The following is a 26,191-nucleotide window of genomic DNA, read 5'->3' as shown; positions in this document are numbered from 1 at the left end:
GTTAAATAAAGGTAAAATACAAATCAATTGGTATCCAGCCAGAGACCAGCCAGTGGTTGAACATCTCTAGAGACATTAACTGAGAGAAAATAACTGTAGCAATGCTCCCCATCCAATCTGACAGAGCTTGAGAGGATCTGCAGAGAAGAATGGGAAAAACTCCCCAAATACATGTGTGCCATGCATGTAGCATCATACTCAAGAAGACTTGAGGCTGAGATGGCTGCCAAAGGTGCTTCAACAAAGTACTGTGTAAAGGGTCTGAATACTTAGGAAAATGTGGGCTTTCAGTTTATTTTTAATAAATTAGCAAAACCTTTCTAAAAACCTGTTTTTTCTTTGTCATGGTAGTGTGTAGATTGATGAGGGGGAAAAAACAATTTAATTTTAGAACAAGGCTGTAACATAAAAACATTTTGGAAAAAGTTGAGGGGTCTGAATACTTTCCCTGTGTATTGGTATGTACTATATCTTAAAAATAGTATGGTGTAAGGGAAAATATCGACCCCCTTCTTCAATTGTGTATCAGGGAGTGGGATATGCAAAAAACACATTTCCAAGTCACAAATGCATATTAATACACACGTGTGAAATAGGAGAAATAAGCACCCACCAAATTATTAAAATATGGGTTTATATAAAAGGACACATGTAAATACAGTAATCTCTTTATTACACATAGAACTAGATATTATGCCCAGGACATGGGATCATTAAAACAAAATAAAAATACAGAAGGAAAAAAAAGTGTGAAGACATATTCAGATCACCCTGATGGATCCACGAAATAGTCCTGCAAAGCATAATAATGAATCACAAAAACATTAGGCTGTCATGTTTTTCTTTTGTAATATAATAAATCGAAAGAACAACAATCTGAATTCAAACAGCAGACATTTTTACAAGTGTTAGAACATCACAACATCCTAATTCTTGAAAGTCCCACATGCATTACCTTTGAAATTACTAAACTGAGGGAGACTTGAAGAGGGTAAGACTCACATGTTGTCATAGCGATTCATTCCAGGCCATTCCTCACTTTGTACTCATGCACATCAGTGCTGTGTTGTTTGAAGAGCTGCAGATGAAAAAAATAACCTCTATAGTTTGGCATTCATCCTGGACTGCATTCAAAAATCCAAACAATGTTCTGCAGTATTGTGAAAGGAAATCAGGGGACAAATTTACAAATATCAGTAGGCTAACTAAGTAATCTTATGTTTTGTGTGTAACCCCCAATAGAGGAGGTGAGCAGTCATTACCAGGCCCCAGAGGAAAGCGGACGTCCCGAACGCTAGGCCCACACGCAGCCAGTTGGGGTTGGTGTGATCTGGCTTTGCTGCGGTAAACGCAGACCGACTCCCAACTGCAAGATAAAAGGACAATGAGATTAATAATCAGCATTTGACTGACTGGCAATTCAACATAAATAGTTGTGAGGTTGTAATGCTTCAGTTGTTACTGTATGAGTCTGTTCTTGCTGACTCCCAATAGAGACCCCACAAGTGTCAAGTTAGTCACAAATTGTGCATACATTATTGTAGACTACACCAATACTAGGTTGACAGATTTGTCTCTCTTTATCTCCATAATACAATCATTCGTGAGGTAATTATCGTGCACGAAAATTCTGTGTTTGGACTAATGATTACATCCCAGGTAGCTAATAATACCTAATTAACTAGTAGACTACTAGTAACCTAACGTCACTTAGCTACTATACCTAGATAGCACATTCAACCATCTGAATACAGCTACTTTGTGTTTTCATGTCAATTGCAGTGTTATTAAATTGTGAATGGCTATGAATGTTGCCATATAACTTAGTACTTCACTTAGTCAAGACAGTTACGCTAACCTTGCTAAAATAACGTTAGCTATTGACATTGGCTAATGTTAGCTAGCTAAGCTAAGGTCAGGCCTCAAAACAGCCCGATAGCCAGTCTTCTCGCAAGGTTAACGTTTTTTTTTAAGTATATATATATATATAAAGGATTATTACACAAATTATACACCTGTTTCCTTTTTATTTACTTACTCTTGCTGGCGCTTGCTGCCCGTAGTAATAAACGATTTAGTGTCATTTTAGCCACAGAATTTGTTCCCTCATCCGAAATCGGTTCGTGACGAGCTGTGATCGACTATGTGCCCTGTCCAGTGGAGTAGAATTTGAAATGATCACAGAATAATAGATTTTAAAAAAGAGGGATGATTTTATTTAGAGATGAAAGGCTCAGTGTTCCTAAAATAAAGTACACACTCGAACCATTTACAGTAAAATTTTGCAATAACATATTCACTTCTATATGTCATGTTTTTACGACTATGATGCAAATGTAATGTTTTTACGTCTATAATGCAAACCACATAACAGTTATGACAATGCTGCAATGATGGCTAATTGCTACGGAAATGGACTGTAATCTTATCTAATTCATATATTTTTTAAAATTATTTCTGTCTGGGGCTGGGCACGGTGCCATGTAGCTAGCTCTGGAGAACCCAAGATTGGAATTATGAGAACAGAGAAAAATATATTTCACATCACGTCTATTGCAGAACCGAAGTGATGCACTATAACACGTCCCCTTCCATAATTGTCTTTTGTTGATTGATTACATTTCTGACTTTTCAGTTTGACAATTTTGCACGGTACAGCAGCAGAACGCACACAGACCCAGAGAGCAGCTTGACCCGGAGGAGAAGGCGGCCATTTTGGTCTGAAGGGGGCCTTGGCTGTCACCACGTGAGAAAGAAGAGCCCGAAAGAGAGCGAGACAATTCCGGGAGCTTTGACTCGAAGAGACCGAGAGGGGAGAGAGAGAGAGGAAACTTCGATTCTGATTCATGCGCGAAGCTACAGAAGAGTAGCCAGATTACAGAATGCCCTCAATTACTCTACCGCCGAAGGAGAATGCTCTATTCAAGAGAATATTGGTAAGTACCTAGCTGCCGCTAGCTAGTTACGTTAGCTAACTTGCTAAATATAGCAAGCTAGCTAACTTGCGCACGTTACAGTAGCTACTCTACATGACCAGTAGCTAGCTAGCGTTGATTCGATTTGAAATAAAACAGCATGTATTCATGTTGTATCGTTAGTTGACATATGTTGTTCCTTCCATCACTCTCTCAACGATTGTAACGTTATAGCTAACTCGTGGGCTAGTATGTGGCGAGGCACTCGGAATGGCCTGATTGTCATCATTAGCTTGTTAGTTAGCGATTTCAGTTTTACACCGTTTACTAACTAGCTAGTTACAATGAAAGATGGCTAACAAGCGAGTAAACTCAATAACTTGTTATATGTTGTATCAGTTTGTTGTAGCGGACTGGTTCAAAATAAACGCATGACTTTGCTCCAGAACATGATTCGCAAGGAACGTTTGCTAGCTACGGCTAGATAAGTTGGCTAACGTAGGAAGCTAGCTCGCTGCACGCTCATTCTACACCAACCGCACAGGTACTTCATCATTACTCAGCATTTTAGCAACAAGAGAAACTATAACAAGCTATGAAGCTAGATAGGCGTTACATTTAACATGCTCAACGTATGTGCAGTGTTGTCCCCAAAGATATTACTGCAAACAGCGGTATGTTAAGTATTGCAATCCTTTACCACAGATTGCAGTTAGCTAACACAACCTAGCTACCCAGCCAGCTAGCTGTCACTCACGCTTTACTGAATCACATATCATATGGGAACTAATTATAAACAATTAGCTTCCTATCATACCAGCTAAAGTGCACACGTTTAGTCTACTTTGCTGAATATTGAGCACCATTCACACAACCATTTCCTATTTCTGGACATGGTGTTTAACAATGTTGGTGTTATTGGCGAAGTTAGGTTGTGTCAATAGCTCGGCATTTCTCTAGGCCTGCAAATACAAGTAAGCCACATCTACAGTGTTGGATATAAACTTTCAGATTAGTTGCCAACATATGTTTATTCATAAGTATACTCATATATTTTTGAGCAATTATGTATATTGAGGAAAGTACATTACTGAATATATTTCTACAGGGTTGGTTCTCTGCAGAAGAAAAAATCCACTCTGATGCAAGGCAAACATTTCTTTACCTTAGTTCCTTGCATTACTTTACTCTGCAAATATAATAGTAATTCATTGGCCAATGCTGTTTGAGTAGAGCTCGCAAGGTTGTAAATGCTTACCACAAGTGTGTTTTGTGTAGATGTGAATTGTCTGTTTCCACTCAGAGCCTCTAACGTTCTGTACAACATTCTGAAAACGTTTGTTTTAGTTGCTGTGTTGAATGCTCCTCAGTTTCCTTGGAGCCCCTGCCTTCTCCCTATGCCAGTGTGGATTCCCGGGTATTAGCGTTATGCGGGGAATTGGCAGGCTGATCACTGAGGTGCTAGGCCACACTGTGCTGACCCAGGCAGATAGGAATCTACGTCTGACTGGTTCTCTAATCACTGCATCTCATCACCCACCTGACCGACCACACATTCACACAAAGCTAGATGTTTTTTCAGACCCAATCAATCAAGATAATACTTACTGTATTGGGTTGTGGTGAGCTACTGTCCCTGCTTGCTGGCAGGGTGGTATCACCAGACAACCTACCCAAAAGTGTTATTTGTAACTATGTATTTGGGTGATTCATCAGATCTGAACTCTAAGAACAGGCTTTGCAAAAACCTTGATGACAACACACCTCTCCCCTGTTGCAGAGATGCTATGAGCACAAGCAGTACAGAAATGGACTCAAGTTCTGCAAACAGATCCTCTCCAACCCAAAGTTCGCCGAGCATGGAGGTAAGGCCTGCTTCAACAGCCACTACTCACTTATCTTTCGGTGGTTGGAACATCAGTGTTGGTAATTCATTTCTTGGCCTAATTAAGTGTTTTGGCTGTGACTTGACACTAGTTCCTTTTCTCCCTCATCTGTCCCTCAGAGACGCTGGCGATGAAGGGACTGACCCTGAACTGTCTGGGGAAAAAGGAGGATGCGTACGAGCTGGTGAGACGAGGCCTGCGCAACGACCTCAAGAGCCATGTCTGTATCCTTTTATACTAGGGCTAATGAGGTGAGGGTTCACATGAACCTCCTAGTCGGAGGCGGGAAGACATTCACCAAAAGCTCGACATCATAATAAGCCCAAACCTTTGACTCCATCCCACAAGCCCTTACTACGCCATGTCTACTGCACATAATCCAGGCAGGGAATGGGAGCGTGCTAGATAGGCTCTGACTGTTACTGTGACATCTAATAATATAGGCTTGGTTGCATTAATACAGGGTTCACTGTTTTCATTTGTCACCATGAGTATTAGCTTTCTTTTTTGCTTTGAAATGTAGTTATGTGTTTTTAGTAGTCCTCCAAATGGGGTGTTTTAGCGAGGGATTTAATTTCTGAGGTTTGTATATATTTTTTTTTATTAGGCAAGTCAGTTAATAAGAAGAAAATCTTATTTACAATGATGGCCTACCCCTGGTTTAGTGTGTGTGTAGTCTGTTGTTTTGCCTCCTTAACCTTTGCTCTCCCAGGCTGGCATGTGTACGGTCTGCTGCAGCGGTCGGATAAGAAGTACGACGAGGCCATCAAATGCTACCGCAATGCTCTGAAGTGGGACAAGGACAACCTGCAGATCCTCAGGGACCTTTCTCTTCTCCAAATCCAGATGAGAGACCTGGAGGGCTACAGGGTGAGGACCCAGAGACGGACCGTGTGCGCACGCATGTCTCCACTCATAAGTATGAGCTCCTGCTGTGTATAATAATTATTCTGTTACGCTCTCTCTCTCTGCAGGAGACCCGCTATCAGCTCCTGCAGCTGCGTCCCGCGCAGAGGGCCTCATGGATCGGCTACGCCGTGGCCTACCACCTGCTGGAGGACTTTGAGATGGCCGCCAAGATCGTTGAAGAGTTTCGCAAAACGCAACAGGTGAGCTTGACCTCTTTGACCTCTGTGTTTTTGAGTCGAATAATTCTCATTGGGTGCTCTGTAGAGTTCCTGTATCACTCATCTGTATACATTTTTCTGATTGGTCACCCTGCATGGATCAGTACACCCGATTGGTCACTGCCTGTGTCAGTAAATGTGGTGGGTGGTGCTGTGTTTCAGACGTCACCAGACAAAGTGGACTATGAGTACAGTGAGCTGCTGCTGTACCAGAACCAGGTGCTCAGGGAGGCGGGGCTGTTCAAGGAAGCACTGGAGCACCTCACCACCTATGAGAAACAGATCTGTGACAAGCTTGCTGTGGAGGAGACACGAGGTGTGTGTGTGTGAGCGAGAGAAGGGGTGAAAGTGCATGTGAAAGTGTGTATTGGGTGTTTTAATCCTAAAGTGTGTGAGAGTGTAGGGTTGTGTTTGTAGATCTATGTATAACATGTGATTCATGTGAACCTATTTATTGCTTAGGAGAGCTGCTACTGCAGCTAGACCGCTCGGAGGAGGCCACTGAGGTCTACCGACAACTCCAGGAGAGGAACCCTGAGAACTGGGCCTACTACCAGGGTCTGGAGAAAGCACTGAAACCAGGTATCCTTTAAACCCTCACTGCTACCCACCCCATTCCCACTGGACCCTCTCTGGTCCCCTCTTTAGCATGGGTCCTCTCACTACATGTGTTTGGTAGATTCTCTGACCAGATTTGAATCTCCGTATGAATGGCATGCTCTGACTGTTGGCTTCTTGTGTTCCCAGCTTGCATAGAGGAGAGGCAGAAGCTCTATGAGGAGGCGTGGGTGAAGTATCCCAAAGGACTTGTTCCCCGGAGGCTGCCTCTCACCTTCCTAACAGGTACATAAATAAGCCATTATCACTACTATTACTGTTTAACATTGAAACGTGGTCTGTGGAACACCGGAGGATGGGGTGTTGAGGAGCTCCATTCACTTCTTGTTTTCTTTTCAGGTGAGAAGTTCCGTGAATGTCTGGACTGCTATCTGAGGATGAACTTCAGTAAAGGCTGTCCGCCCGTCTTCACCACTCTGAAGTCCCTGTATCACGACAAGGAGAAGGTGAGGGAGAACTACTGCCATTCCGTAGGCTCCAGCAAGTCACTGAAGTAACATGCCTGGACTGAGATGTCAGGGTGATCTTGTGTTTGCTTGTTCCTCTCCGTGTAGTTGTCCATCATTGAAGAATTAGTGGTTGGATATGAGACGTGTTTGAAAAGCTGTCGAAAGTTCAATCAAAGTGGTGAGTGCGATCAGATTTTCATGTTTTATGAAATCTAAAAGGAACCATATTAGAATCTCTAATTATGGTGTGTGTATTAGATGACGGTAAGGAGGAGCCCCCCACCACTCTGCTGTGGGTCCAGTATTTCCTGGCTCAGCACTTTGACCACGTGGGCCAGCAGACGCTAGCCCTGGACTACATCAACACAGCAATCGAGAGCACACCCACGCTCATAGAACTGTTCCTCATCAAGGCCAAAATATACAAGGTAACCCACACACAGCCGTTGAGAGCACCCCCGCATCCGTAGAATTGTTCCTCAAGGCACACATTTTCTAGACATGTCATTATAGTGAAGTGTAACAGTGTAACACTCTCTCTCTCTATATTTGTCTCTAGCATGCAGGTAACATAAAGGAAGCAGCCAGGTGGATGGATGAGGCCCAGGCTCTGGACACTGCTGACCGCTTCATCAACTCAAAGTGTGCCAAGTACATGTTGAAGGCCGGCCTGGTCAAAGAGGCAGAGGAGATGTGCTCCAAGTTCACAAGGGTCAGTCAGTGTTTGTGTGTTAAGCTGTCAATGTGTAGACTGTACATTGTGTGTTGCCTTAAAACCCTTTGTGTGTGTGTGTGGTGGTAACTGTGGGTATCGGTGTGTTTCAGGAGGGTGCATCAGCGGTAGAGAATCTGAATGAGATGCAGTGTATGTGGTACCAGACAGAATGTGCTCTGGCCTACAAGTCCATGAACAAGTTTGGAGACGCACTCAAGAAGTGCCACGAGATCGAGAGGGTAAGTTTTCTAACTGGGTGGCAGATTCCCTAACGGGGGTTAAACCTGTATAGATGGCCCAGTGGTAGTACAGGTCTGGTCAGTGGTTGGATTGCCTCATCATATCCATGTGTCCCATTAGCATTTTGTGGAGATCACAGACGACCAGTTCGACTTCCACACGTACTGCATGAGGAAAATGACGCTGCGATCCTATGTGGACCTGCTCAAGCTGGAGGACGTGCTGCGCATGCACCCCTTCTATTACAAAGCTGCCCGCACCGCCATTCAGATCTACCTCGGCCTGCACGACAACCCACTCACCGACGACAACAAGGAACACCAGGCGGACGCCGGTACGTATTGTGTGTGTGTGAGAGTGCAAGACCCCAAACTGACGCTTGTTTGATGATTGATTTACACACTGGTTTTTGGTTTGGTGTAGTGCAAAGTTCCCTCTAATGTTTTTTAGCACTGAGCAAATTCCAGTTCTGCTGAGCACAAACTTGAACTTTGTGAAAATTCTGTTCAACTTCCAGCGTGCGTTTGCTGTGAAGAGACTGTACCCGCTTTAAGTTAGAAAATCTGACACGACAGGTGGATTAACAAAAAGCTAAGCTGTGTTTTGCTATATTGCACTTGTGATTTCATGAATATAAATATTTGTAGTAATATTATTTGAATGTGGCGCTCTGCAATTCCCACTAACGGGATGGTTTGCGTCAATAAGTTAAATAAAGGTAACTTTTTTTCACTTACATTTTTTTTTTTACAAATCCTGTCTCAAAATTAAACACTGCCCCTTTAAGAGGAAAAAAAGCTCTTTACCTGACTTGCTTTTCACAGATGTCTAGAAATGTATACTTTTTTTTGTGCTCTTGTAAGAAGCAATCCCTCACCAAGAGCCCAGTTATAGATAATTTGTAGTCAGCAAATGACTCGAACTAGCAAAGGATATGAACAAGATGTGCACACGTGGCTACATGCTGCTCTCGCTTTGATCTCAAAACAAGCTCATCTATTCATGACTGCTCATGCTGGAAACAGTCCAGTTCAAGGTAAATGGCACAGATCCACATATGGCAATGATCTATTTGCGTATAGGCCTACTGTACCGCTGTTTAAATAGACCAGTGTAGCATAGAGTACATGCTGAGTAGTGCGTCAATGCAATAGAATCCTACTCGGATGCATTCTGCCTACAACAAAATCTCTTGTTTTGATTTAATCACAATTGCCACAGTAAAGCAAAACTCTACCTCTTGGAACTACCCATCCCGGATCTGGGAGATTTGTCATCAACTACACTAATTAGCATAGCGCAACGGTCAAAAAATATTACTAGAAAATATTCATATTCATGAAATCACAAGTGAAATATAGTGAAACACAGCTTAGCCTTTTGTTAATCACCCTGTCATCTCAGATTTTGAAATGATGCTTTACAGCCAAAGCAAGACAAGCGTTGGTGTAAGTTTATCGATAGCCTAGCATATCATTATGTCCAGCTAGCAGCAGGAAGCTTGGTCACAAATCAGAAAAGCAATCAAATTAATCGTTTACCTTTTGATCTTCAGATGTTTTCACTCACAAGACTCCCAGTTAGAAAGCAAATGTTCCTTTTGTTCCATAAAGATTATTTTTATACCCAAAATACCTCAGTTTGTTGGTCACGTTATGTTGAGAAATCCACCGGAAATACGACAAATTATATCCATAATATTGACAGAAACATGGCAAATGTTTTTATAATCAATCCTCAAGGTGTTTTTCAAATATCTATTCGATAATACACTGCTCCAAAAAATTAAGGGGACACTAAAATAACACATCCTAGATCTGAATGAATGAAATATTCTTATTAAATACTTTTTTCTTTACATAGTTGAATGTGCTGACAACAAAATCACACACAAATTATCAATGGAAATCAAATGTATCAACCCATGGAGGTCTGGATTTGGAGTCACACTCAAAATTAAAGTGGAAAACCACACTACAGGCTGATCCAACTTTGATGTAATGTCCTTAAAACAAGTCAAAATGAGGCTCAGTAGTGTGTGTGGCCTCCACGTGCCTGTATGACCTCCCTACAACGCCTGGGCATGCTCCTGATGAGGTGGCGGATGGTCTCCTGAGGGATCTCCCAGACCTGGACTAAAGCATCTGCCAACTCCTGGACAGTCTGTGGTGCAACGTGGCGTTGGTGGATGATGTCCCAGATGTGCTCAATTGGATTCAGGTCTGGGGAACGGGCGGGCCAGTCCATAGCATCAATGCCTTCCTCTTTCAGGAACTGCTGACACACTCCAGCCACATGAGGTCTAGCATTGTCTTGCATTAGGAGGAACCCAGGGCCAACCGCACCAGCATATGGTCTCACAAGAGGTCTGAGGATCTCATCTCGGTACCTAATGGCAGTCAGGCTACCTCTGGCGAGCACATGGAGGGCTGTGCGGCCCCCCAAAGAAATGCCACCCCACACCATGACTGACCCACCGCCAAACCGGTCATGCTGGAGGATGTTGCAGGCAGCAGAATGTTCTCCACGGCGTCTCCAGACTGTCACGTGCTCAGTGTGAACCTGCTTTAATCTGTGAAGAGCACAGGGCGCCAGTGGCGAATTTGCCAATCTTGGTGTTCTCTGGCAAATGAGAAACATCCTGCACGGTGTTGGGCTGTATGCACAACCCCCACCTGTGGACGTCGGGCCCTCATACCACCCTCATGGAGTCTGTTTCTTACCGTTTGAGCAGACACATGCACATTTGTGGCCTGCTGGAGGTCATTTTGCAGGGCTCTGGCAGTGCTCCTCCTGCTCCTCCTTGCACAAAGGCGGAGGTAGCGGTCCTGCTGCTGGGTTGTTGCCCTCCTACGGCCTCCTCCACGTCTCCTGATGTACTGGCCTGTCTCCTGGTAGCGCCTCCATGCTCTGGACACTACGCTGACAGACACAGCAAACCTTCTCGCCACAGCTCGCATTGATGTGCCATCCTGGATGAGCTGCACTACCTGAGCCACTTGCGTGGGTTGTAGATTCCGTCTCATGCTACCAAAGCATCGCCAGCATTCAAAAGTGACCAAAACATCAGCCAGGAAGCATAGGAACTGAGAAGTGGTCTGTGGTCCCCACCTGCAGAACCACTCCTTTATTGGGGGTGTCTTGCTAATTGCCTATAATTTCCACCTGTTGTCAATTCCATTTGCACAACAGCATGTGAAATTTATTGTCAATCGGTGTTGCTTCCTAAGTGGACAGTTTGATTTCACAGAAGTGTGATTGACTTGGAGTTACATTGTGTTGTTTAAGTGTTATCTTTATTTTTTTGAGCAGTGTATATCAACTGGGACAATTGGCTTTTCAGTAGGAGAGAGGAAGTATGAGTAGGAGAGAGGAAAAATGACTACCTCTGTCTTTTAAGCAAGAATCACAGAGCCCTCAGCTGGCCACTTACGCAATGTAGTCGTTTAGGCTCATTCTTCAACATAAAGGCGGGAAACTACGTCAAAATGCTGTAGACACCCTAGGGAATACGTAGAAAAGGGAATCTGGTTGATATCCCTTTCAGTGGCCAATAGGGGTGCATAGGAACACAACGGTTTCAAAACATGAGTCACTTCCTGATTGGATTTTTCTTAGGCTTTCGCCTGCAATATCAGTTCTGTTATACTAAAAGACAATATTTTTACCGTTTTGGAAACTTTAGAATGTTTTCTATCCTAAGCTGTCAATTATATGCATATTCTAGCATCTGGTTCTGAGAAATAGGCCGTTTACTTTGGGAACGTTATTTTTCCAAAAATTAAAATAGTGTCTCCTAGCTTCAAGAGGTTATTAACAGGGAAACCTGAAGAACAGTGGTCACCAATCTTTTCTGAGTCTGCCAATGCATTGTTGGTCGGGCCATTTTTGAAAAATTATGTACAACATTTTGAGGTAGGCTATATGATCACACCGGTAATAGATATTATTTGTGAGACACTGCTGATTGAACATGCATTTAAATAGTTCGCTTTTTATTTTCATTTTACCGGGCTGATGGCGTCAGCATCTGATGGTCAGTCAGAGAGCAGCCGACTAAGGGTCCGCCTCTCAACATCCCTCCACTGACACTGACCAAAAAGGGACACCGTCTTCCAGCTGATGGCGAATCTCGAGTAGCACCGCAGTATTTCTGCCTCATGCACAAATTCATGTTACTCCTATGAAGTCGCTAATACTAAAGCAAGCCTAGAGTTGCACTTTCCTACTCTTTATTTACTGCTGCAGTGCTTGTTGTAGCGCTGTGTGGGAATAGGACGAACTTGGATTTAATAGCTTATAAAAGTGTTGACAGTGCTGAGTAAGAACTCTCATAAAAACAGCATCTCTTTGCTGTATTCGTTGAGTCTCTAGTCATGGTTTTAAATGTTAAGAAATCTCACCGTATCAACTTTCCTGTAGCTTTCTTTTATGCCTACTATGTTACTGCAGACACGGTAATCTGAGCCATTCGATTGGCCAGCGGTAGGCCTATAGTGCACCTGATTTGCTCTCCGGGCCTGCCGGGAAGGCAGAGTTTGTACATTCAGACACATGAAATGGTTCAAAATGGCAAGCTTGCCTGCCCGGCGCGCAGGGCAGCTGAATCTGGTGCACTTAACGCCAACAACCGGAGATGGAAAAAAAAATAATAGGAACAAGGCTTTCATTCGTTTTTTTTATGATCGATTAGGAATGCCTTGGAGATCGACTAGTTGATCTCAATCAACCGGTTGGTGACTACTGCTCTAGAAAGTGAACATCACTCAAATCTCTTGTAACTCTGAGTGCTGACATTTCTTCTGCGAAGCAGTCTTGGGCTACTGTGTGCCCACGCGCAGCTTAGAGGGAACATTGGTGTAGTGTCTTGATTTGTAAATGATCCCAGTGTCTGAGAGAAATGACACTGGCCCGTCTGTCCCTGTGCTGGTGCTTGTCCCACAGAGAACCTGAATGACAAGGAGCTAAAGAAGCTTAGGAACAAGCAGAGACGAGCCCAGAAGAAAGCCCAACTAGAGGAGGAGAAGAAGAACGCAGAGAAGGAGAAGCAGCTGAAGAACCAGAAGAAGAAGAAAGAAGATGACGACGAGGAGATCGGAGGACCAAAGGAGGAGCTCATACCAGACAAACTGGCCAAGGTGTGTGTAGCCTGTAAAAGATGAAGGAATGACTGAGGCCTATCCCGACAGACTCCTCACAGTGAGCCCTAGTCGTTGGAAATGCCTCAAAGAACAAACCTGTGGTTTCGCTTTACCCTCATGGCTACTGCCATTAGCCCTGTGGGATATCACTGCAGAACATGGTGAAATTACACTAAGGAGACTGAACAGTTTTTTGGGGGGATAAGACCCATGACATTGTTTTCTTCCCCCTGTAGGTGGAGAACCCACTAGAGGAGGCAGTGAAGTTTTTAACCCCCCTGAAAAACCTGGTGAAGAACAAGATTGAGACTCACCTCCTGGCCTTCGAGATCTACTTCAGGAAAGGTAAAGGAACGAGAAGCTGATTGACGTTCTGACACGAAGAATCTGGTACTTTAGTAAAAAAAAAATGTAAACCGATCTGTTGCTTTCCCTCTCGTAGAGAAGTACCTGCTGATGTTGCAGTCGGTGAAGAGAGCATTCTCCATGGAGCCCTCTCACCCCTGGCTGCACCAGTGTCTAGTGCGCTTCTTCAAAGGAGGTACAGTTTAGTAGGGCTTCTGCCACCTGTCATTTGGCCAGGCTGTTGGGCCTTGTCATCATCCAAACTCCATGGATTTAAGATACCCTCACCGCCATCTGTCTCTGAACCCTATGTTGATTGTTGCTGGAATAGTTGTCTGTGTTTTGGTACAAATAACTCTACCATGTTCTGATTCTGTGTGTATTCCTCAGTGTCTGACAGTAAGGACCTACCGGAGGCTGTGCGGACTGTTTTGAAGCAGGAAATCTCACGGCTGTTTGGGGAGAGCAACCCCCAGAACTTTAACAAGAACTACCTGAGCCAACACTCCAACTCTATACCACACCGCGTGGCTGGTACGTACCCGCATTACCTGACTCAACAGTCCACATGAGACTTCACCATAACTACACACACACTGTCAACTTGTAACTGAAAAGTTCCACGTTGTCCCCCTGCAGCTGCTAAGATGATGTTTTATCTGGACCCGTCCTCTGACAAGATGGCCTCTGAGCTGGCTACAGCGCCAGATGAGTCCCTCACTGGGAGAAGCATCACGGTGAGCGCTTACTCACTGCACTAATTCTTGCACAACATTGTTATATTTAAATGTACCTTTGGCACAGTAGTCCCACACCTGAACCAGAAACAACATTAGGGAAAAAGGCAAGGAATAATGTCAATTGTCTGTGTGACCCAAGTCTAAGACACCTTATCTTTCCTGTCAGATATGCACAGATGTGCTGGAGGCGCTGCGTGAGGGCAATCTCGGCGATGGGCAGCAGAAGGCAGCGGAGGCGTACCGCGCCGCGTGTAACAAGCTGTACCCCCACACCTTGGCCTTCATGCCCCCTGGCTACGAGGACAACGCCACCTCCACCATCAGCGCCAACGGAGACCTGTCAGCAGGCGAGCACGACGACATGGCCAACGACATGTGAGAGGGGAGCGAGGGATGGGATGGGAGGGGAGGAGCATAGAAGCTGCCAGCCGCTAGTCTGCCAACAACACCCCAGCTACGGTTGTTTGTGAATGCCCCCTGCAGTGCACTGACCTGGACTGAGAGAGCTGCGAAGAGGAGGGAAAAACAAATGCGCATTTTACTATTTTTTTTTTTTTAAACCCTGTTGACATCTCTTCTTTAACTGAACAAAATAAAACTGTATAAGAAAAGAAAAGTGTTAGGGTGGCTGCCGTTAAGTCAGGTTTTTACTCCTGTGTTTTCACGCCTGTGTTTCTCCTGTATGTGCATCTGCTTCTCACGTTTTTAAAGGTAATTTATATATTAAAAACAAAGAATTTAAAACATTTGCAAAAATTGAAAGATTATAAATTGTGGTGGTGATGGAGGATTGTGGTTTTACCTGTGAGCTGGCAAGTGCCAAAAATGAAAAGGTGGAACTTTTTAAAAGGAGACATCACTTGTTTCCCAGGGGAGGCGTAGCAGCGATGCACTCAGTTAATCAGCTACTGAGCTCAAGCAGTCCTCTGCTCTGCCACAAGGTGGTGCAGCGGTAGAGGTCCCGGCGTGGCCTCCAGGAGGGAACAGGACACGACTGATCTGAATGCAGAGACACAGAGCTCAATGCTCACCTGGAGTGCTGTATGACTGACAAATGTGCAGATTTCTGTTTTCCTTTTCCGCTCTGTATTTTCCTTCCTAGTTTTACCCATGTGAAAGTCCCATGAAACCACTTCCTGATAAAGCAAAAACACACTGACACTCTACAGTTAGTGGGGTTTGTTTTGGGGTTTTATTTCTGTTTATTGGTCAAATGTTATAGGCTCATCCAATGTTACCAATCCATCTTTTATTCTTTTGAGAAAGGCGTTTGTCAATCATACTGAGTTCTGCACACAGACCACTCCTAACACACAGAGGACTTATCAATAACTAAAGTTGAATAAAAAGCTATTTCCTGATGCCATTTTTCCTGCAGAAGTTTGTATTTTATTCAAGGATTCCGGATCAGTATTGTCAAGAAACACTCAAAATTATTTGAAGGGTCTTGAAGAGGAACACTTTTGCTCACGTTGCCTCACATGCTCACCGTAGGTACTATGAGGGGTGTAAATACCATGCTATGTTGGAAAGGGATTTCAGAGTTTTGGTCTGGGCACGCCCCCTGCAGCCCCACCCTCATGCCTTTTGGCTTGAGAGCTGAGGAAGGTGTGGTCCAGGTTGAGGTAGGTGGTGAGGAACTCTGGGAAATCTCTCTTCTGGACAACCTCCAGGAACATGGCTGCAGCTGTCAACAACCTCTGCTCCTCCCTAGAGGAGGGGGGGAAGAGTCAGGAGAGAACGGCAGAATAATGTCCTAGAAGGGTGGAAGAATTGGAGGCTCAAAGGAGAGGGAAGAGTGCAGAGACAAAGGAAACTTCTAGAAATGCAGAATGTTTGAGTTCTGAGTTATCTTGGAAACCTTGTGCTCTTATCCAACTCCTCCTACCTGACAGTGTGACAGCGTGTGACGACCTTCAGCTCCCCCATGACCTCCTGGGTCAGCTCTGTCACCAGACCCCGGGTGACCACCCTGCTATCATCCTCCAGCTGTGTCTGATGGCGGATCCACTGCCACACCTGGACACAAAACCCCACACAGACATCTCTCATGAAATGGGTCCTGGACTCATGTGTTTTTGCAATGGGAAGTGCGGCACAGGATGACCTAAACTAAAGTGAACCTACCTGGGATCTGGAGATTTCTGCAGTTGCAGAATCCTCCACCTGTCCCCTGTAGAAGAAGTGACCTTTGCCTAGGGGAGACCCATGGAGCATTACATCAACATTACTCAATCACATATCCATCCCAAACCTTATAAGGATGCTGGTTCATTATGATGCATACTCTTGAATTCTCACCTTTGAGCCAAGCATCTATGAACAGGATTCCTACAGCGATGTTATACTTCAAGCCGTACAGGGTTACTCCACCCTAGAAGAACGTTTAGAGCAGTTCAGTACACGAGACGTGGAATGGTATTCCAGAGAGATGCATAGTGTAGTATACATATACAGTAGCACAACGTTATTGAGTAACTGACCGCTGGCATACAGAGCAGGTCGTCGGGGGTAACCGTGAGGTCATCTCTAAGCTGGTGCATCTGGTTGTCACCCTGAGAATGCAGCTGGAAGAGCTGAGAAGAGAGTGATACAGAAAAGTGGGGAGAGTGACAAATCCAATTGTATTTGTCACCTTCTTCGTAAACAACAGGTGTAGACTAACAGTGAAATGCTTACTGAGAAGACAACAGTTCCTTGAAAGGTATAGCTCAACAATTCCTACATTAAGGACTTACTTTCTGCATGGGCTCTATCAAGCCCAGGTCATACACCATGAAGCCATCAACACCAGCTTTGATCTCCAGTAACTTCAGTCTGAAATATGAGAAAGGGAGAAACAAAATTTTTGCTGAATGGTGCAATTGGAGCCCAGTGAAATCATAATCGAGCAATCAGTCGTCACTGCTGTTGTGTAATATGACCAAAAACACAGAACAGATCAGGATCAAATAGGCAAGAAATTGATACAGTACCAGTCAAAAATGTGGACACATTCATGGGTTTTTCTTTATTTTTACTATTTTCAACCTTGCAGAATAATAGTGAAGACATCAAAACTATGAAAAAACACATGGAATCATGTAGTAACCAAAAAAGTGTTAAACAAATCAAAATATATTTTAGATTTTAGATTCTTCAAAGTAGCCACCCTTTGCATTGATGACAGCTTTGCACACTCTTGGAATTCTCTCAACCAGCTTCCCCTGGAATGCTTTTCCAACAGTTTCCAAGAGTTCCCACATATGCTGAGCACTTGTTGGCTGCTTTTCCTTCACTCTGAGGTCCAACTCATCCCAAACCATCTCAATTGGGTTGAGGTCAGGTGATTGTGGAGGTTAGGTCATCTGATGCAGCACTCCATCACTCTCCTTCTTGGTCAAATATCCCTTACACAGCCTGGAGGTGTGTTTTGGGTCATTGTCTTGTTGAAAAACAACTGATAATCCTACTAAGCGCATACTAGATGGGATGGCGTATCGCTGCAGAATGATGTGGTAGCCATGCTGGTTAAGTGTGCCTTGAATTCTAAATAAATCACTGAAAGTGTCAACAGAAAAGCACCCTCACACCTCCTCCTCCATGTTTCACGGTGGGAACCACACACGGCGGTCATCCGTTCACCTACTCTGCGTCTCATAAAGACACGGCGGTTGAAACCAAAAATCTACAATTTGGACTCATCAGACCAAAGGACACATTTCCACCGGTCTAATGTCCATTGCCCTTGTTTCTTGGCCCAATCAAGTCTCTTATTATTAGTGTCCTATAGTAGTGGTTTCTTTGCAGCAACTCGGCCACGAAGGCCTGATTCACGCAGTCTCCTCTGAACAGTTGATGTTGAGATGTGTCTGTTACTTGAACTCTGTGAAGCATTTATTTGGGCTGACATTTCTGAGGTGCAGTTTATTTCTGATTTCTGAGGCTGGTAACTAACTTATCCTCTGCATCAGAGGTAACTCTGGGTCTTCCTTTCCTGTGGCAGTCCTCATGAGAGCCTGTTTCATCATAGCGCTTGATGGTTTTTGTGACTGCACTTGAAGAAACTTGGAGTCCTTGAAATTTTCCAGATTGACAGACCTTCATGTCTTAAAGTAATGATGGACTGTCGTTTCTCTTTGCTTATTTGAGCTGTTCTCACCATAATATGGACTTGGTGTTTTACCAAATAGGGCTATCTTCTGTATACCACTGCTAGCTTGTCACAACACAACTGATTTGCTCAAACACATTAAGAAGGAAAGAAATTCCACAAATTAACAAGGCACAACTATTAATTGAAATGCATTCCAGGTGGCTACCTCATGAAGCTGGTTGAGAGAATGCCAAGACTGCAAAGCTGTCATCAAGGCAAAGGGTGGCTACTTTGAAGAATCTCAAATATAAATTATATTTTGATATGTTTAACACTTTTTGGTTACTACATTATTCCATTTGTGTTATTTAATTGGTTTGATGATTTCACTATTATTCTACAATGCAGAAAATAGTTTTTAAAAAATAGTAAAAATAAAGAAAACCCATGGAAGGAGTCGGTGTGCCCAAACTTTTAACAGGTACTGTACATAAAGTGTACATATCAGATGACGTATAGATGACTGTGTAGAATATGTCCTTCACCTGGTGACGTTGGCCAAGGCTGCTCTATAGGGGGCACTGTCCCTGTCCTGAGGCAGCAGCAGGGCTGCCATACCTCCAGTAGCCAGGGCTCCTCTACGGTGACATGTCTGGACCAGCAGGTCCATGTAGCTCCGCAGGAACAGCTTCTCCATGTTGACATACTTACTGCGGTCAGGGAGCAGGAAGGCCCCTCGGTGACCTGTCAGGCAATCATATGAATTTAAGATGACCTTTTGTAAACTAGTAGTCCAGTGATGTATCAAGATATACCCAGGGATTACCCATGTTTAGACAGCTGCTGCATTCAGTTTTATAATAAGCTTAAACTGAGCTGTTTGGGACAGAATGGTCCCAATCTAAAAAACAACATGGTTGAAAGTTGAAAGCTGTCTTCTCCAACATTGCCAGAATAGAGACATTTTGTAGACCCATGAAAACCCTTAGTTTCTATGGAAAAGACAGGATATGACTGAGTGATTGAAGTCACTCACCAAACTTGTTGACAAAGGAGGCGGAATAATCCCAGATCCCACAGTTGAGTCCAGCGGAGTGATCCTTAAGCTCATACAGAATCTCCTCCATCTCAAATGCTGACAGCACATTCTCTATCAGCACGGTTGCCTTTATGCTGCCCACAGGCAGGCCCAGCTAGAGGATACAACACACACACACACACACACACACACACACACACACACACACACACACACACACACACACACACACACACACACACACACACACACACACACACACACACACACACACACTTGTATTCAATGTTACTTATGATCAGTAATTTACTGTATATCAGAGAAGCAATCAAATAGCAAGTATGCTGTTCTAAAGTGTTTCACACCTTTACCATATTGGCATGCTACAAACCTTCTGCTCTGTCCAGAGGAATATGTTGTTCCAAAGTCTCGCCTCCATGTAGCTCTCGACCTAACATGCATCGATGGTGGTGAGGAAAAGAGAGAGAGAGCAGTGGAGAGTTTGTTTTTTTATACCAGATCGTGTCAATCCTATTTGCTATTCTAACAGCACAGCTATCTACCATAGCCTTACTTTGGAAAGGTAGAAAAATGGCCCACTCTCGCTGTCGAACAACAGCTTGCCACAGTGGAACATGAGGAAGCCGAAATCACACAGCGGCCCCGGCACCTCTTTGCCTTTAACCTGCATACACACAAATGAATCAGCGCTGCTGAAATATCATCCACACAAAAATAAGGTGATGGTCAGGGGCTAACATTCACTGGGAATGGGGGGGGGCATGTCCCCCCCAGTTTTATCATTGGAATGTGATACAAAGGGTGCAAGGGTGTGCTTTAGGACCATGCGGATGCCTCTGAGCTATCGGGTAGGCTTTTCTGAGTATTTTTCTTACTATATAAATATATATATATTTTTTTTGTGTATGTCCCCACCACTTCTAAAACCAAAGTTGCACCCCAGATGATGGTTGTAGACATAACATGATCATTTGGATGGCTCTACACTTTCAGCCAATCCAGATGTTGTATGCATGTAAACTGGGGTATTGAGATGAATTTGGACATCAGAGTGTTGAAGTTGGAACTCAATACCATCATGTTGTGTTCCACCATGTTCCAGGCTCTAGGGCGGAGCATCAGAACAGGAGCCTGGGATATCTTGGGGGCATCTGTTGGAGGACAGTAACAGTTGGGCGTATACGTGAATAATAATAATGTAGGTCTTCATACAATATTCTGACCTGTAGGTCTACTTAAACATGGTGGAAAGTTATAAAGTCGACTAATGCAGGGTTTGTCATTAAAATATAAGATATTATAAAGTCCAGTTAAACAATCAAGATAGACTGTATAAGTTTAGATTCAGATGATATGTGCCAACAAAATGCTTCCTGCCCTGGACCGAGCCCACCGTGCGTAATGGGTAATAGAGTGGATATAAACTCACTGGGAAATTGATTGTGCACCGCCCGGTAAACATTATAAATGCCTTTTATCTGGTTGTGGTACGTTGGGCAGTTTCCATCATCAAAATCAACCTGTAAGAGAAAAACAACACAGTCGTCTACATAGTGAAGAGGGCTTTTTTGGAATGCTCTGCCCACCAACAGATCCAGAATCACCTGATTTATACGTATTTTAACTTGTATATCAAAGCCTCCTGATATCCAACATCCCTTGCCTTGTTGCAACATTCTAGACTGGGTACATACGTGACTGTTTCTGCATTCAACAATGTTACTTGTATGTTACATTCAACAACGTGTCAAACAAGGCTAATTGGCTAAATCTGACCCCTGAATATCCTTTACCTGTAAGCCCCATTGTGTACCTGTAGGCCCTGTGCAGGGGAACTGAGGGCCTGAATGAAGCGCTGGGTGTCACAGGGGGCCAGGTCCCCCACATCCACATGTCTCCTCTGCAGCCTCTGGGGGACTGGACGGACCCTCCAGCTAGGGTCGCTTCTTACGGGGGCTGTGACCTCACAGAACCCAGGTAGGTCACCTGACAGGTCCAGGTGGGTCTTCCTGGAGATTCTAAGCCTCAGGATCTTATACGATAGAAAGACACATACTGTATTAGACTAGGTTGATATACTGTATATTTTTTCGTGATCACTGATCACTTAGTTTGTCAACAAGTAGGCCTAGAGAAAACAAAAATATTTGGAACAATGTATTAGTGCTTTTTTTGACCTACCTTGTCGACCTCTTCATCAAATGCTGAGACCAGTTCCTGTAGGAAGACCAGGGAGCCTGCGGTAAAGATGGTTCGATACTCAGCCTCCAACCCTGGGGGAGAGGGCTCTAGCTCCATGGTTATAGGATCCTGTGGGCCATAGAGTTATTACAATTGCAATAACATGCCTCAACTCTATGCAAAGAAATCATCAATCAACTGGGACATGACCGTTTTCATGAAGTACTGTACGCTGTACATGAATATGTCTAGTTGGTTACTGACTGTCTATAGATAAGAATGTTACAAACACAAGTTTACATGGATCAAAAAAGCACTGCAGCTTAACTTCCATAAAACTAGCAGGACAGAGCGGAAATGTGTGAACTTTCACCCCTCATGACAATAAAGATAATGTTACAACATTTTAACAAACAACATTTGAACAAATTGTAATAGGGGGGAATTAGTACTCACGGACATGTTGATGCCTTTTTACACTACTGAAGTGGACTTTGGTAAGGTGCACCACTAACCGTTGTTTGTTTTAGGTAAAGGTTAAAATCCACTTTCTAAAACGTTAACAGGATTTTAAAGTGCTGACACACGTTCGAGATATTATCAAAAGTCTGAATACCTATTCCTATTTGATTCAAATTGTATTTGGAAGAGATTTAGTACTGCAGTTCACTTCTGTGATATTCCCATGTAATGCTTATTTTAGTGTTTTGACTGGGCTCGGTAGGGAGCTGGGACGCGGGCTGCAGTTGTAAGCAACGACCCTCGTGTCGAATCTGATCCAATCCACAGCGTCTTTCATTTTCTTGGTTACCTCTCGCGAGAGTTGTGTTTTCTGTCGATGTTGTACGTGGCTTCAAATGTAATGCAGGGCGGGGAAGGAGTTAGAAGGATGCTTAAAGTAGCAACCTGAGAATGTTATTCCAAAACTAATGCATGGTCATATGTTTATATTTGGAGGTTACAGATTTGTCACGAATGTCTAATTCCATTTGTATTGGGCGAGATTGCTTGTCTCATTTTGACAGCTCATCCAGCTAGCATTGGCGGAGACGCGGTTTTGCAAGCCGTAACAGCTCTGGGTTAACGTTAGCTAGGCAGCTACTGTAGTTTGCTAGCATATCCTCGATAATCAATAACCAAACAATATGGCAAGTGTGGAGTCGTCGACGGAATTCACTAGTTCGCTGACTGTCTCGTCTCATCTTCCGCCACCACGGACGCGGATTTTCAAGATCATCGTGATTGGGGACTCCGGTGTGGGCAAGACATGCCTAACCTACCAATTCTGTGCGGGCAAGTTTCCGGAGAAAACCGAGGCCACGATCGGGGTGGACTTTCGGGAGAAACTTATCGAGATTGACGGCGAAAAAATCAAGGTGAATAGATAGATTACATAAAACAAGTGAAATGATTGTTTGGGTTGTTCCAAAACAACACAACCTGGAAACAATTGACATATAAATGCAGTCTACCTCATCCACGTTGGAGTTGTTGTGGCATCAATTTCAAACGTCTCTTGTCTTTGATCATCTCAAGGGCAGTGGCAGAAGAGAAAACTATCTGTCTGGTGCGCTGACTGCCCTCTGCAGAATCATACATATTACAGTTCAGTTCATCCTCTGGCAAACTCACAGTGAATATAAGGTCTATCTAGGTACTGTATTTCATTTCCTTGGAGACTGACAACATTCCATAAAGAAGCTGTTCAGAGTGTGTTCATTTGACTTTTCCCTCCAGGTTCAGCTATGGGACACGGCAGGCCAGGAGCGTTTCCGTAAGAGCATGGTGCAGCACTACTACCGCAACGTGCACGCTGTGGTGTTCGTGTACGACGTGACCAGTGCCGCCAGCTTCCGCAGCCTCCCGGCCTGGATCGAGGAGTGTAAGCAGCACGCTCTGGGCCAGGAAGTCCCGAGGATCCTGGTTGGGAACAAGTGTGACCTGCAGAACTCTGTCCAGGTGGGCACAGACTTGGCCCAGCAGTTTGCTGACGCCCACTCCATGCCCTTGTTCGAGACATCTGCCAAGAACCCCAGCAGCAATGGCCATGGTGACGGTAGCCATGGTAACAGTGATCACGTGGAGGCCATTTTCATGACGGTAGCCCACAAGCTGAAGTCCCAGAAGCCACTGATACTGAGCCAGCCGCCCGGGGGGGACACGGTGACCCTGACGAGGGGAAGGGACGAGGGCGAGGAGAAGGCGAGCTGGGCCTGCATGTGCTGAGATAGAGTATTGGGGGGAGCAAGAGAAGAAGGTTGTGGGGAGATATAGGAATCAGGGTAGATTCCTCTACTTCCAATATCAGGGTAGATCCCCCCCCCCCTAACAGTTAAGCACCTTTTTATTATTTAAGTGGATGTGTGGCCACCTGAGAGATGGGGTGATGTCATCATATTACAAGAGTTTAGGTGCCCTCAGTCTTTGTCAACACATATTTCACTCACCTCCTGTGCTCCACCTTGACTGTGTGTTACCACACACATGTTCTGTGTTAGGAGGTAGTCCTGACGGTGTTAGCACTGTCATCATATGGTAAACATCTCAGTGACCTGGGAAAGCTAAGGATAAAAAGGAACTTGTTTGAAGTGAATCTTGTTGACGGGTTCCACTGAACTGTGTTTGAGCTAGAAAACTGTTGGCCAGATTGATGTACAACATATTCAATTTACACACACACACACCTCAGAGTATACAGCGGGCAATATCAATACACCTCACTCAGGCGTTTCTGTACCAGAATACCCATCCATCGGGTTTATAATTGTGCCCCTACGCAAGTCCCACAATATACAAAAGTTTTCTTAAGCTAAGTTATGATCTTCTGTAGCATGTCTTGCATAAGTAACTTCTATAAAACAACTATTACAATATACAAAAAAATACCAATGTATCTTAAATCTGTTCTAACTGTAACATGTTTTCTACCCTATGATGTCATCCCAAAGGCCTTCACTATCGTCACCATTGCTTTGTGCGTTTGGATCACAGCTGGTCCTGTGGTGCATCGTTTTACGTGTGTTTGTGAGAAGGATGTGTGGCACAACATTAGATCAGATCAGTTCAGTACTGTGAGTGCAGCACAGTGTGATGCTGCACGAACCACTCCGCCTGATGAGATCACTGTTGATGTGGGGCAAGACTCGTCATCATTCCCTCTTCATAATCTGCTTTGGCAAAGTCATGATGACAACTGCTATCAATGCATGGGTATCTTTATCTTTACAACAAGCCTGTAAAATGTGTCAAAAGTAGTGGTGAGGAGATTGATTACCTGTATTGTTGCCGTTGAACCTTAGCTAAGAGACCTGCTTCTTTGAACATGGGACAGTTGCAAAGAAACCCCCCACCAGTGAAATGACCCTCTAATGAAGACAGTTGGTGTTTATGTACTGTATGTCAGATAACCTGGAAGTCTTGTCGTATAATTACCGTTTTTAGCCAGCAGAGAACAGATGCCACCCCACAGTATGTCAACACAACAATTAGCTGCGCTAAAGTACTGTGGGCTTAGATAGCCTTTTCTCAGGATACAGTTCAAGTAAAAGATATTCACTCTCTGACCTGTTGCCCTTAGATTGGTCTATAGAACTAGGCAGGGGGGGGGGAAATGGTAGGCTTTATCAATTGCCTTGCACTCTTGTTTTGCTTACATGTGCTTTAAATATTTGTGTTTTTGATGTGTTCTGTTAGTGCTCTGTGTCGTTAATTTGTCATTTCAGGTTAATCAATTATTTTTTTTCTGTTCATTTTATTTGGGCTATTTGATACAAAGGTATGTCTGTTTGAGAAAGACACTGTTTATTTTAACGAGACTGATCACTTCAGGAAATAATTCCTGCAATGGTTTATGGATTACATTAGAAATGTTATGTGTAACCTTGCAATAAAGCATCCTGAACATTTCAGCGCAATGTATGTCATTTCAGGTCGACATGTTCTTTTATCTGTGGGATGGGGGAGTTAAAGAGTTCAACTATTGTTGTGTTGATCGTTTGTGGGAGCTGTCAGGGTATTACCACTTCAGGGTTGTTGTGATGGTGGAACACCTCGTTGTCATTCTCGCCATTGGTCAACGTTAGGCATGCCTAGCCTGACACCATCACCATGGAAACACAGGAGCGCACTAAGGCAGGATAAACCTGGCGAGGGTCAAACCATGCTATTAGATGATTGAACATTCTGTCACCTTTGGCATTCAGTCAGACAATTGTAGCCTCAAGCCACCCACCTTGATCACTTACCAATACTGTGTTTTTCCTTTGGGAAGCAAAGAGTCACCACAAAATTAAACAAATCAAGTGTTGTACTCTATATTTGACAAATCATTTAAATTGTTTAGATGAAAGAACACTCATATTGTTCACCAAACCAGTCCACACAGGTGCTCGAGTTTCACTGAGGTTGGTGTTTTTGTGTAAAAAACACGTCAATGAACCCACACACAACGCCGCACAGGCCAACTGCAGCATGCCCAGAACAACGACCCTGCGCTGGTTTAATAAGGATCGGACCCTTTTTTTTCAATTTTCGCCTAAAATGACAACCAAATCTAACTGCCTGTAACAGAAACAGCAGCAGTTCAAACTTTAGAACCAATTTCCTACATTTGAATATAACAATTATTTTATCAAACAAAACTATGCTACATTTTATCTATGGAACCCTCATGATGACAAATCAGAGCAAGATTACTGTT

General features: G+C 43.9%; 4 protein-coding genes and 1 non-coding gene across 7 annotated transcripts; 3 read left to right on the top strand and 2 right to left on the bottom strand.

Annotated features, from left to right (window-relative positions):
- Positions 1-656: 656 nt before the first annotated feature.
- Positions 657-2,258, bottom strand: LOC139390750 (NADH:ubiquinone oxidoreductase subunit C1). Its single transcript, XM_071138094.1, has 4 exons — positions 2,039-2,258; positions 1,263-1,366; positions 1,003-1,078; positions 657-793 (listed from the first exon to the last, which is right to left on the bottom strand). The coding sequence occupies exons 1-3, from the start codon at positions 2,082-2,084 to the stop codon at positions 1,019-1,021; spliced, it is 210 nt and encodes a 69-aa protein (XP_070994195.1). The 5' UTR covers positions 2,085-2,258; the 3' UTR covers positions 657-793; positions 1,003-1,018.
- Positions 2,259-2,679: 421 nt separating this feature from the next.
- Positions 2,680-15,542, top strand: LOC139390590 (N-alpha-acetyltransferase 15, NatA auxiliary subunit-like). The gene is made up of 20 exons (XM_071137808.1): positions 2,680-2,936; positions 4,696-4,780; positions 4,921-5,025; positions 5,514-5,671; positions 5,776-5,910; positions 6,091-6,244; positions 6,391-6,510; positions 6,676-6,771; positions 6,886-6,992; positions 7,101-7,173; positions 7,254-7,423; positions 7,555-7,707; positions 7,821-7,949; positions 8,071-8,284; positions 12,895-13,088; positions 13,328-13,436; positions 13,534-13,632; positions 13,827-13,970; positions 14,076-14,173; positions 14,343-15,542. The coding sequence occupies exons 1-20, from the start codon at positions 2,883-2,885 to the stop codon at positions 14,553-14,555; spliced, it is 2,610 nt and encodes an 869-aa protein (XP_070993909.1). The 5' UTR covers positions 2,680-2,882; the 3' UTR covers positions 14,556-15,542.
- LOC139391262 (small nucleolar RNA SNORA18) lies at positions 13,120-13,253 on the top strand. The gene has a single exon (XR_011629578.1). It is a non-coding gene; the product is annotated as a small nucleolar RNA SNORA18 (small nucleolar RNA).
- Positions 15,350-23,993, bottom strand: LOC139390591 (ureidoglycolate lyase). 3 transcript variants are annotated; one of them, XM_071137810.1, is made up of 15 exons: positions 23,940-23,993; positions 21,493-21,621; positions 21,125-21,343; positions 20,741-20,831; positions 20,386-20,462; positions 19,865-19,975; positions 19,682-19,741; positions 19,288-19,444; positions 18,797-18,995; positions 16,915-16,993; positions 16,660-16,752; positions 16,478-16,550; positions 16,304-16,371; positions 16,065-16,195; positions 15,350-15,886 (listed from the first exon to the last, which is right to left on the bottom strand). In XM_071137810.1, exons 1-15 carry the CDS (start codon positions 23,976-23,978, stop codon positions 15,715-15,717), a joined length of 1,698 nt encoding a protein of 565 aa, XP_070993911.1. In that variant the 5' UTR covers positions 23,979-23,993; the 3' UTR covers positions 15,350-15,714. The 3 variants fall into 3 exon arrangements, with proteins under 3 accessions (XP_070993911.1, XP_070993913.1, XP_070993912.1); XM_071137812.1 differs by lacking the exon at positions 23,940-23,993 and adding an exon at positions 22,965-23,231; XM_071137811.1 differs by lacking the exon at positions 23,940-23,993 and adding an exon at positions 21,949-22,267.
- On the top strand, positions 22,327-25,400 carry LOC139390592 (ras-related protein Rab-33B-like). The gene is made up of 2 exons (XM_071137813.1): positions 22,327-22,868; positions 23,230-25,400. Exons 1-2 carry the CDS (start codon positions 22,638-22,640, stop codon positions 23,716-23,718), a joined length of 720 nt encoding a protein of 239 aa, XP_070993914.1. The 5' UTR covers positions 22,327-22,637; the 3' UTR covers positions 23,719-25,400.
- Positions 25,401-26,191: the final 791 nt, after the last annotated feature.

This window comes from Oncorhynchus clarkii, chromosome 31 (genome assembly GCF_045791955.1).
Source record: "Oncorhynchus clarkii lewisi isolate Uvic-CL-2024 chromosome 31, UVic_Ocla_1.0, whole genome shotgun sequence".
NCBI lineage: Eukaryota > Metazoa > Chordata > Actinopteri > Salmoniformes > Salmonidae > Oncorhynchus > Oncorhynchus clarkii.
Note: the sequence above shows the minus strand (reverse complement) of the source record. Positions and strands in the feature narration are given on the sequence as shown.

Bases quoted from the DNA above. Each gene is read 5' to 3' on its own strand.
- LOC139390750 (XM_071138094.1), bottom strand. From the start codon at position 2,084: ATGACACTAAATCGTTTATTACTACGGGCAGCAAGCGCCAGCAAGA. The intron at 1,367-2,038 runs GTAAGTAAATAA...TTTATCTTGCAG, and splicing joins GGCAGCAAGCGCCAGCAAGA to TTGGGAGTCGGTCTGCGTTT. The intron at 1,079-1,262 runs GTAATGACTGCT...TTTCATCTGCAG, and splicing joins CCGCTTTCCTCTGGGGCCTG to CTCTTCAAACAACACAGCAC.
- LOC139390590 (XM_071137808.1), top strand. From the start codon at position 2,883: ATGCCCTCAATTACTCTACCGCCGAAGGAGAATGCTCTATTCAAGAGA. The intron at 4,781-4,920 runs GTAAGGCCTGCT...TCTGTCCCTCAG, and splicing joins AAAGTTCGCCGAGCATGGAG to AGACGCTGGCGATGAAGGGA. The intron at 6,245-6,390 runs GTGTGTGTGTGT...TTTATTGCTTAG, and splicing joins TGCTGTGGAGGAGACACGAG to GAGAGCTGCTACTGCAGCTA.
- LOC139390592 (XM_071137813.1), top strand. From the start codon at position 22,638: ATGGCAAGTGTGGAGTCGTCGACGGAATTCACTAGTTCGCTGACTGTC. The intron at 22,869-23,229 runs GTGAATAGATAG...TTTTCCCTCCAG, and splicing joins TTGACGGCGAAAAAATCAAG to GTTCAGCTATGGGACACGGC.
- LOC139390591 (XM_071137810.1), bottom strand. From the start codon at position 23,978: ATGTGTGTGGTAACACACAGTCAAGGTGGAGCACAGGAG. The intron at 21,344-21,492 runs GTAGGTCAAAAA...CTATCGTATAAG, and splicing joins TTGATGAAGAGGTCGACAAG to ATCCTGAGGCTTAGAATCTC. The intron at 19,976-20,385 runs GTATTGAGTTCC...GTGTGTATGCAG, and splicing joins TGGTGGAACACAACATGATG to GTTAAAGGCAAAGAGGTGCC.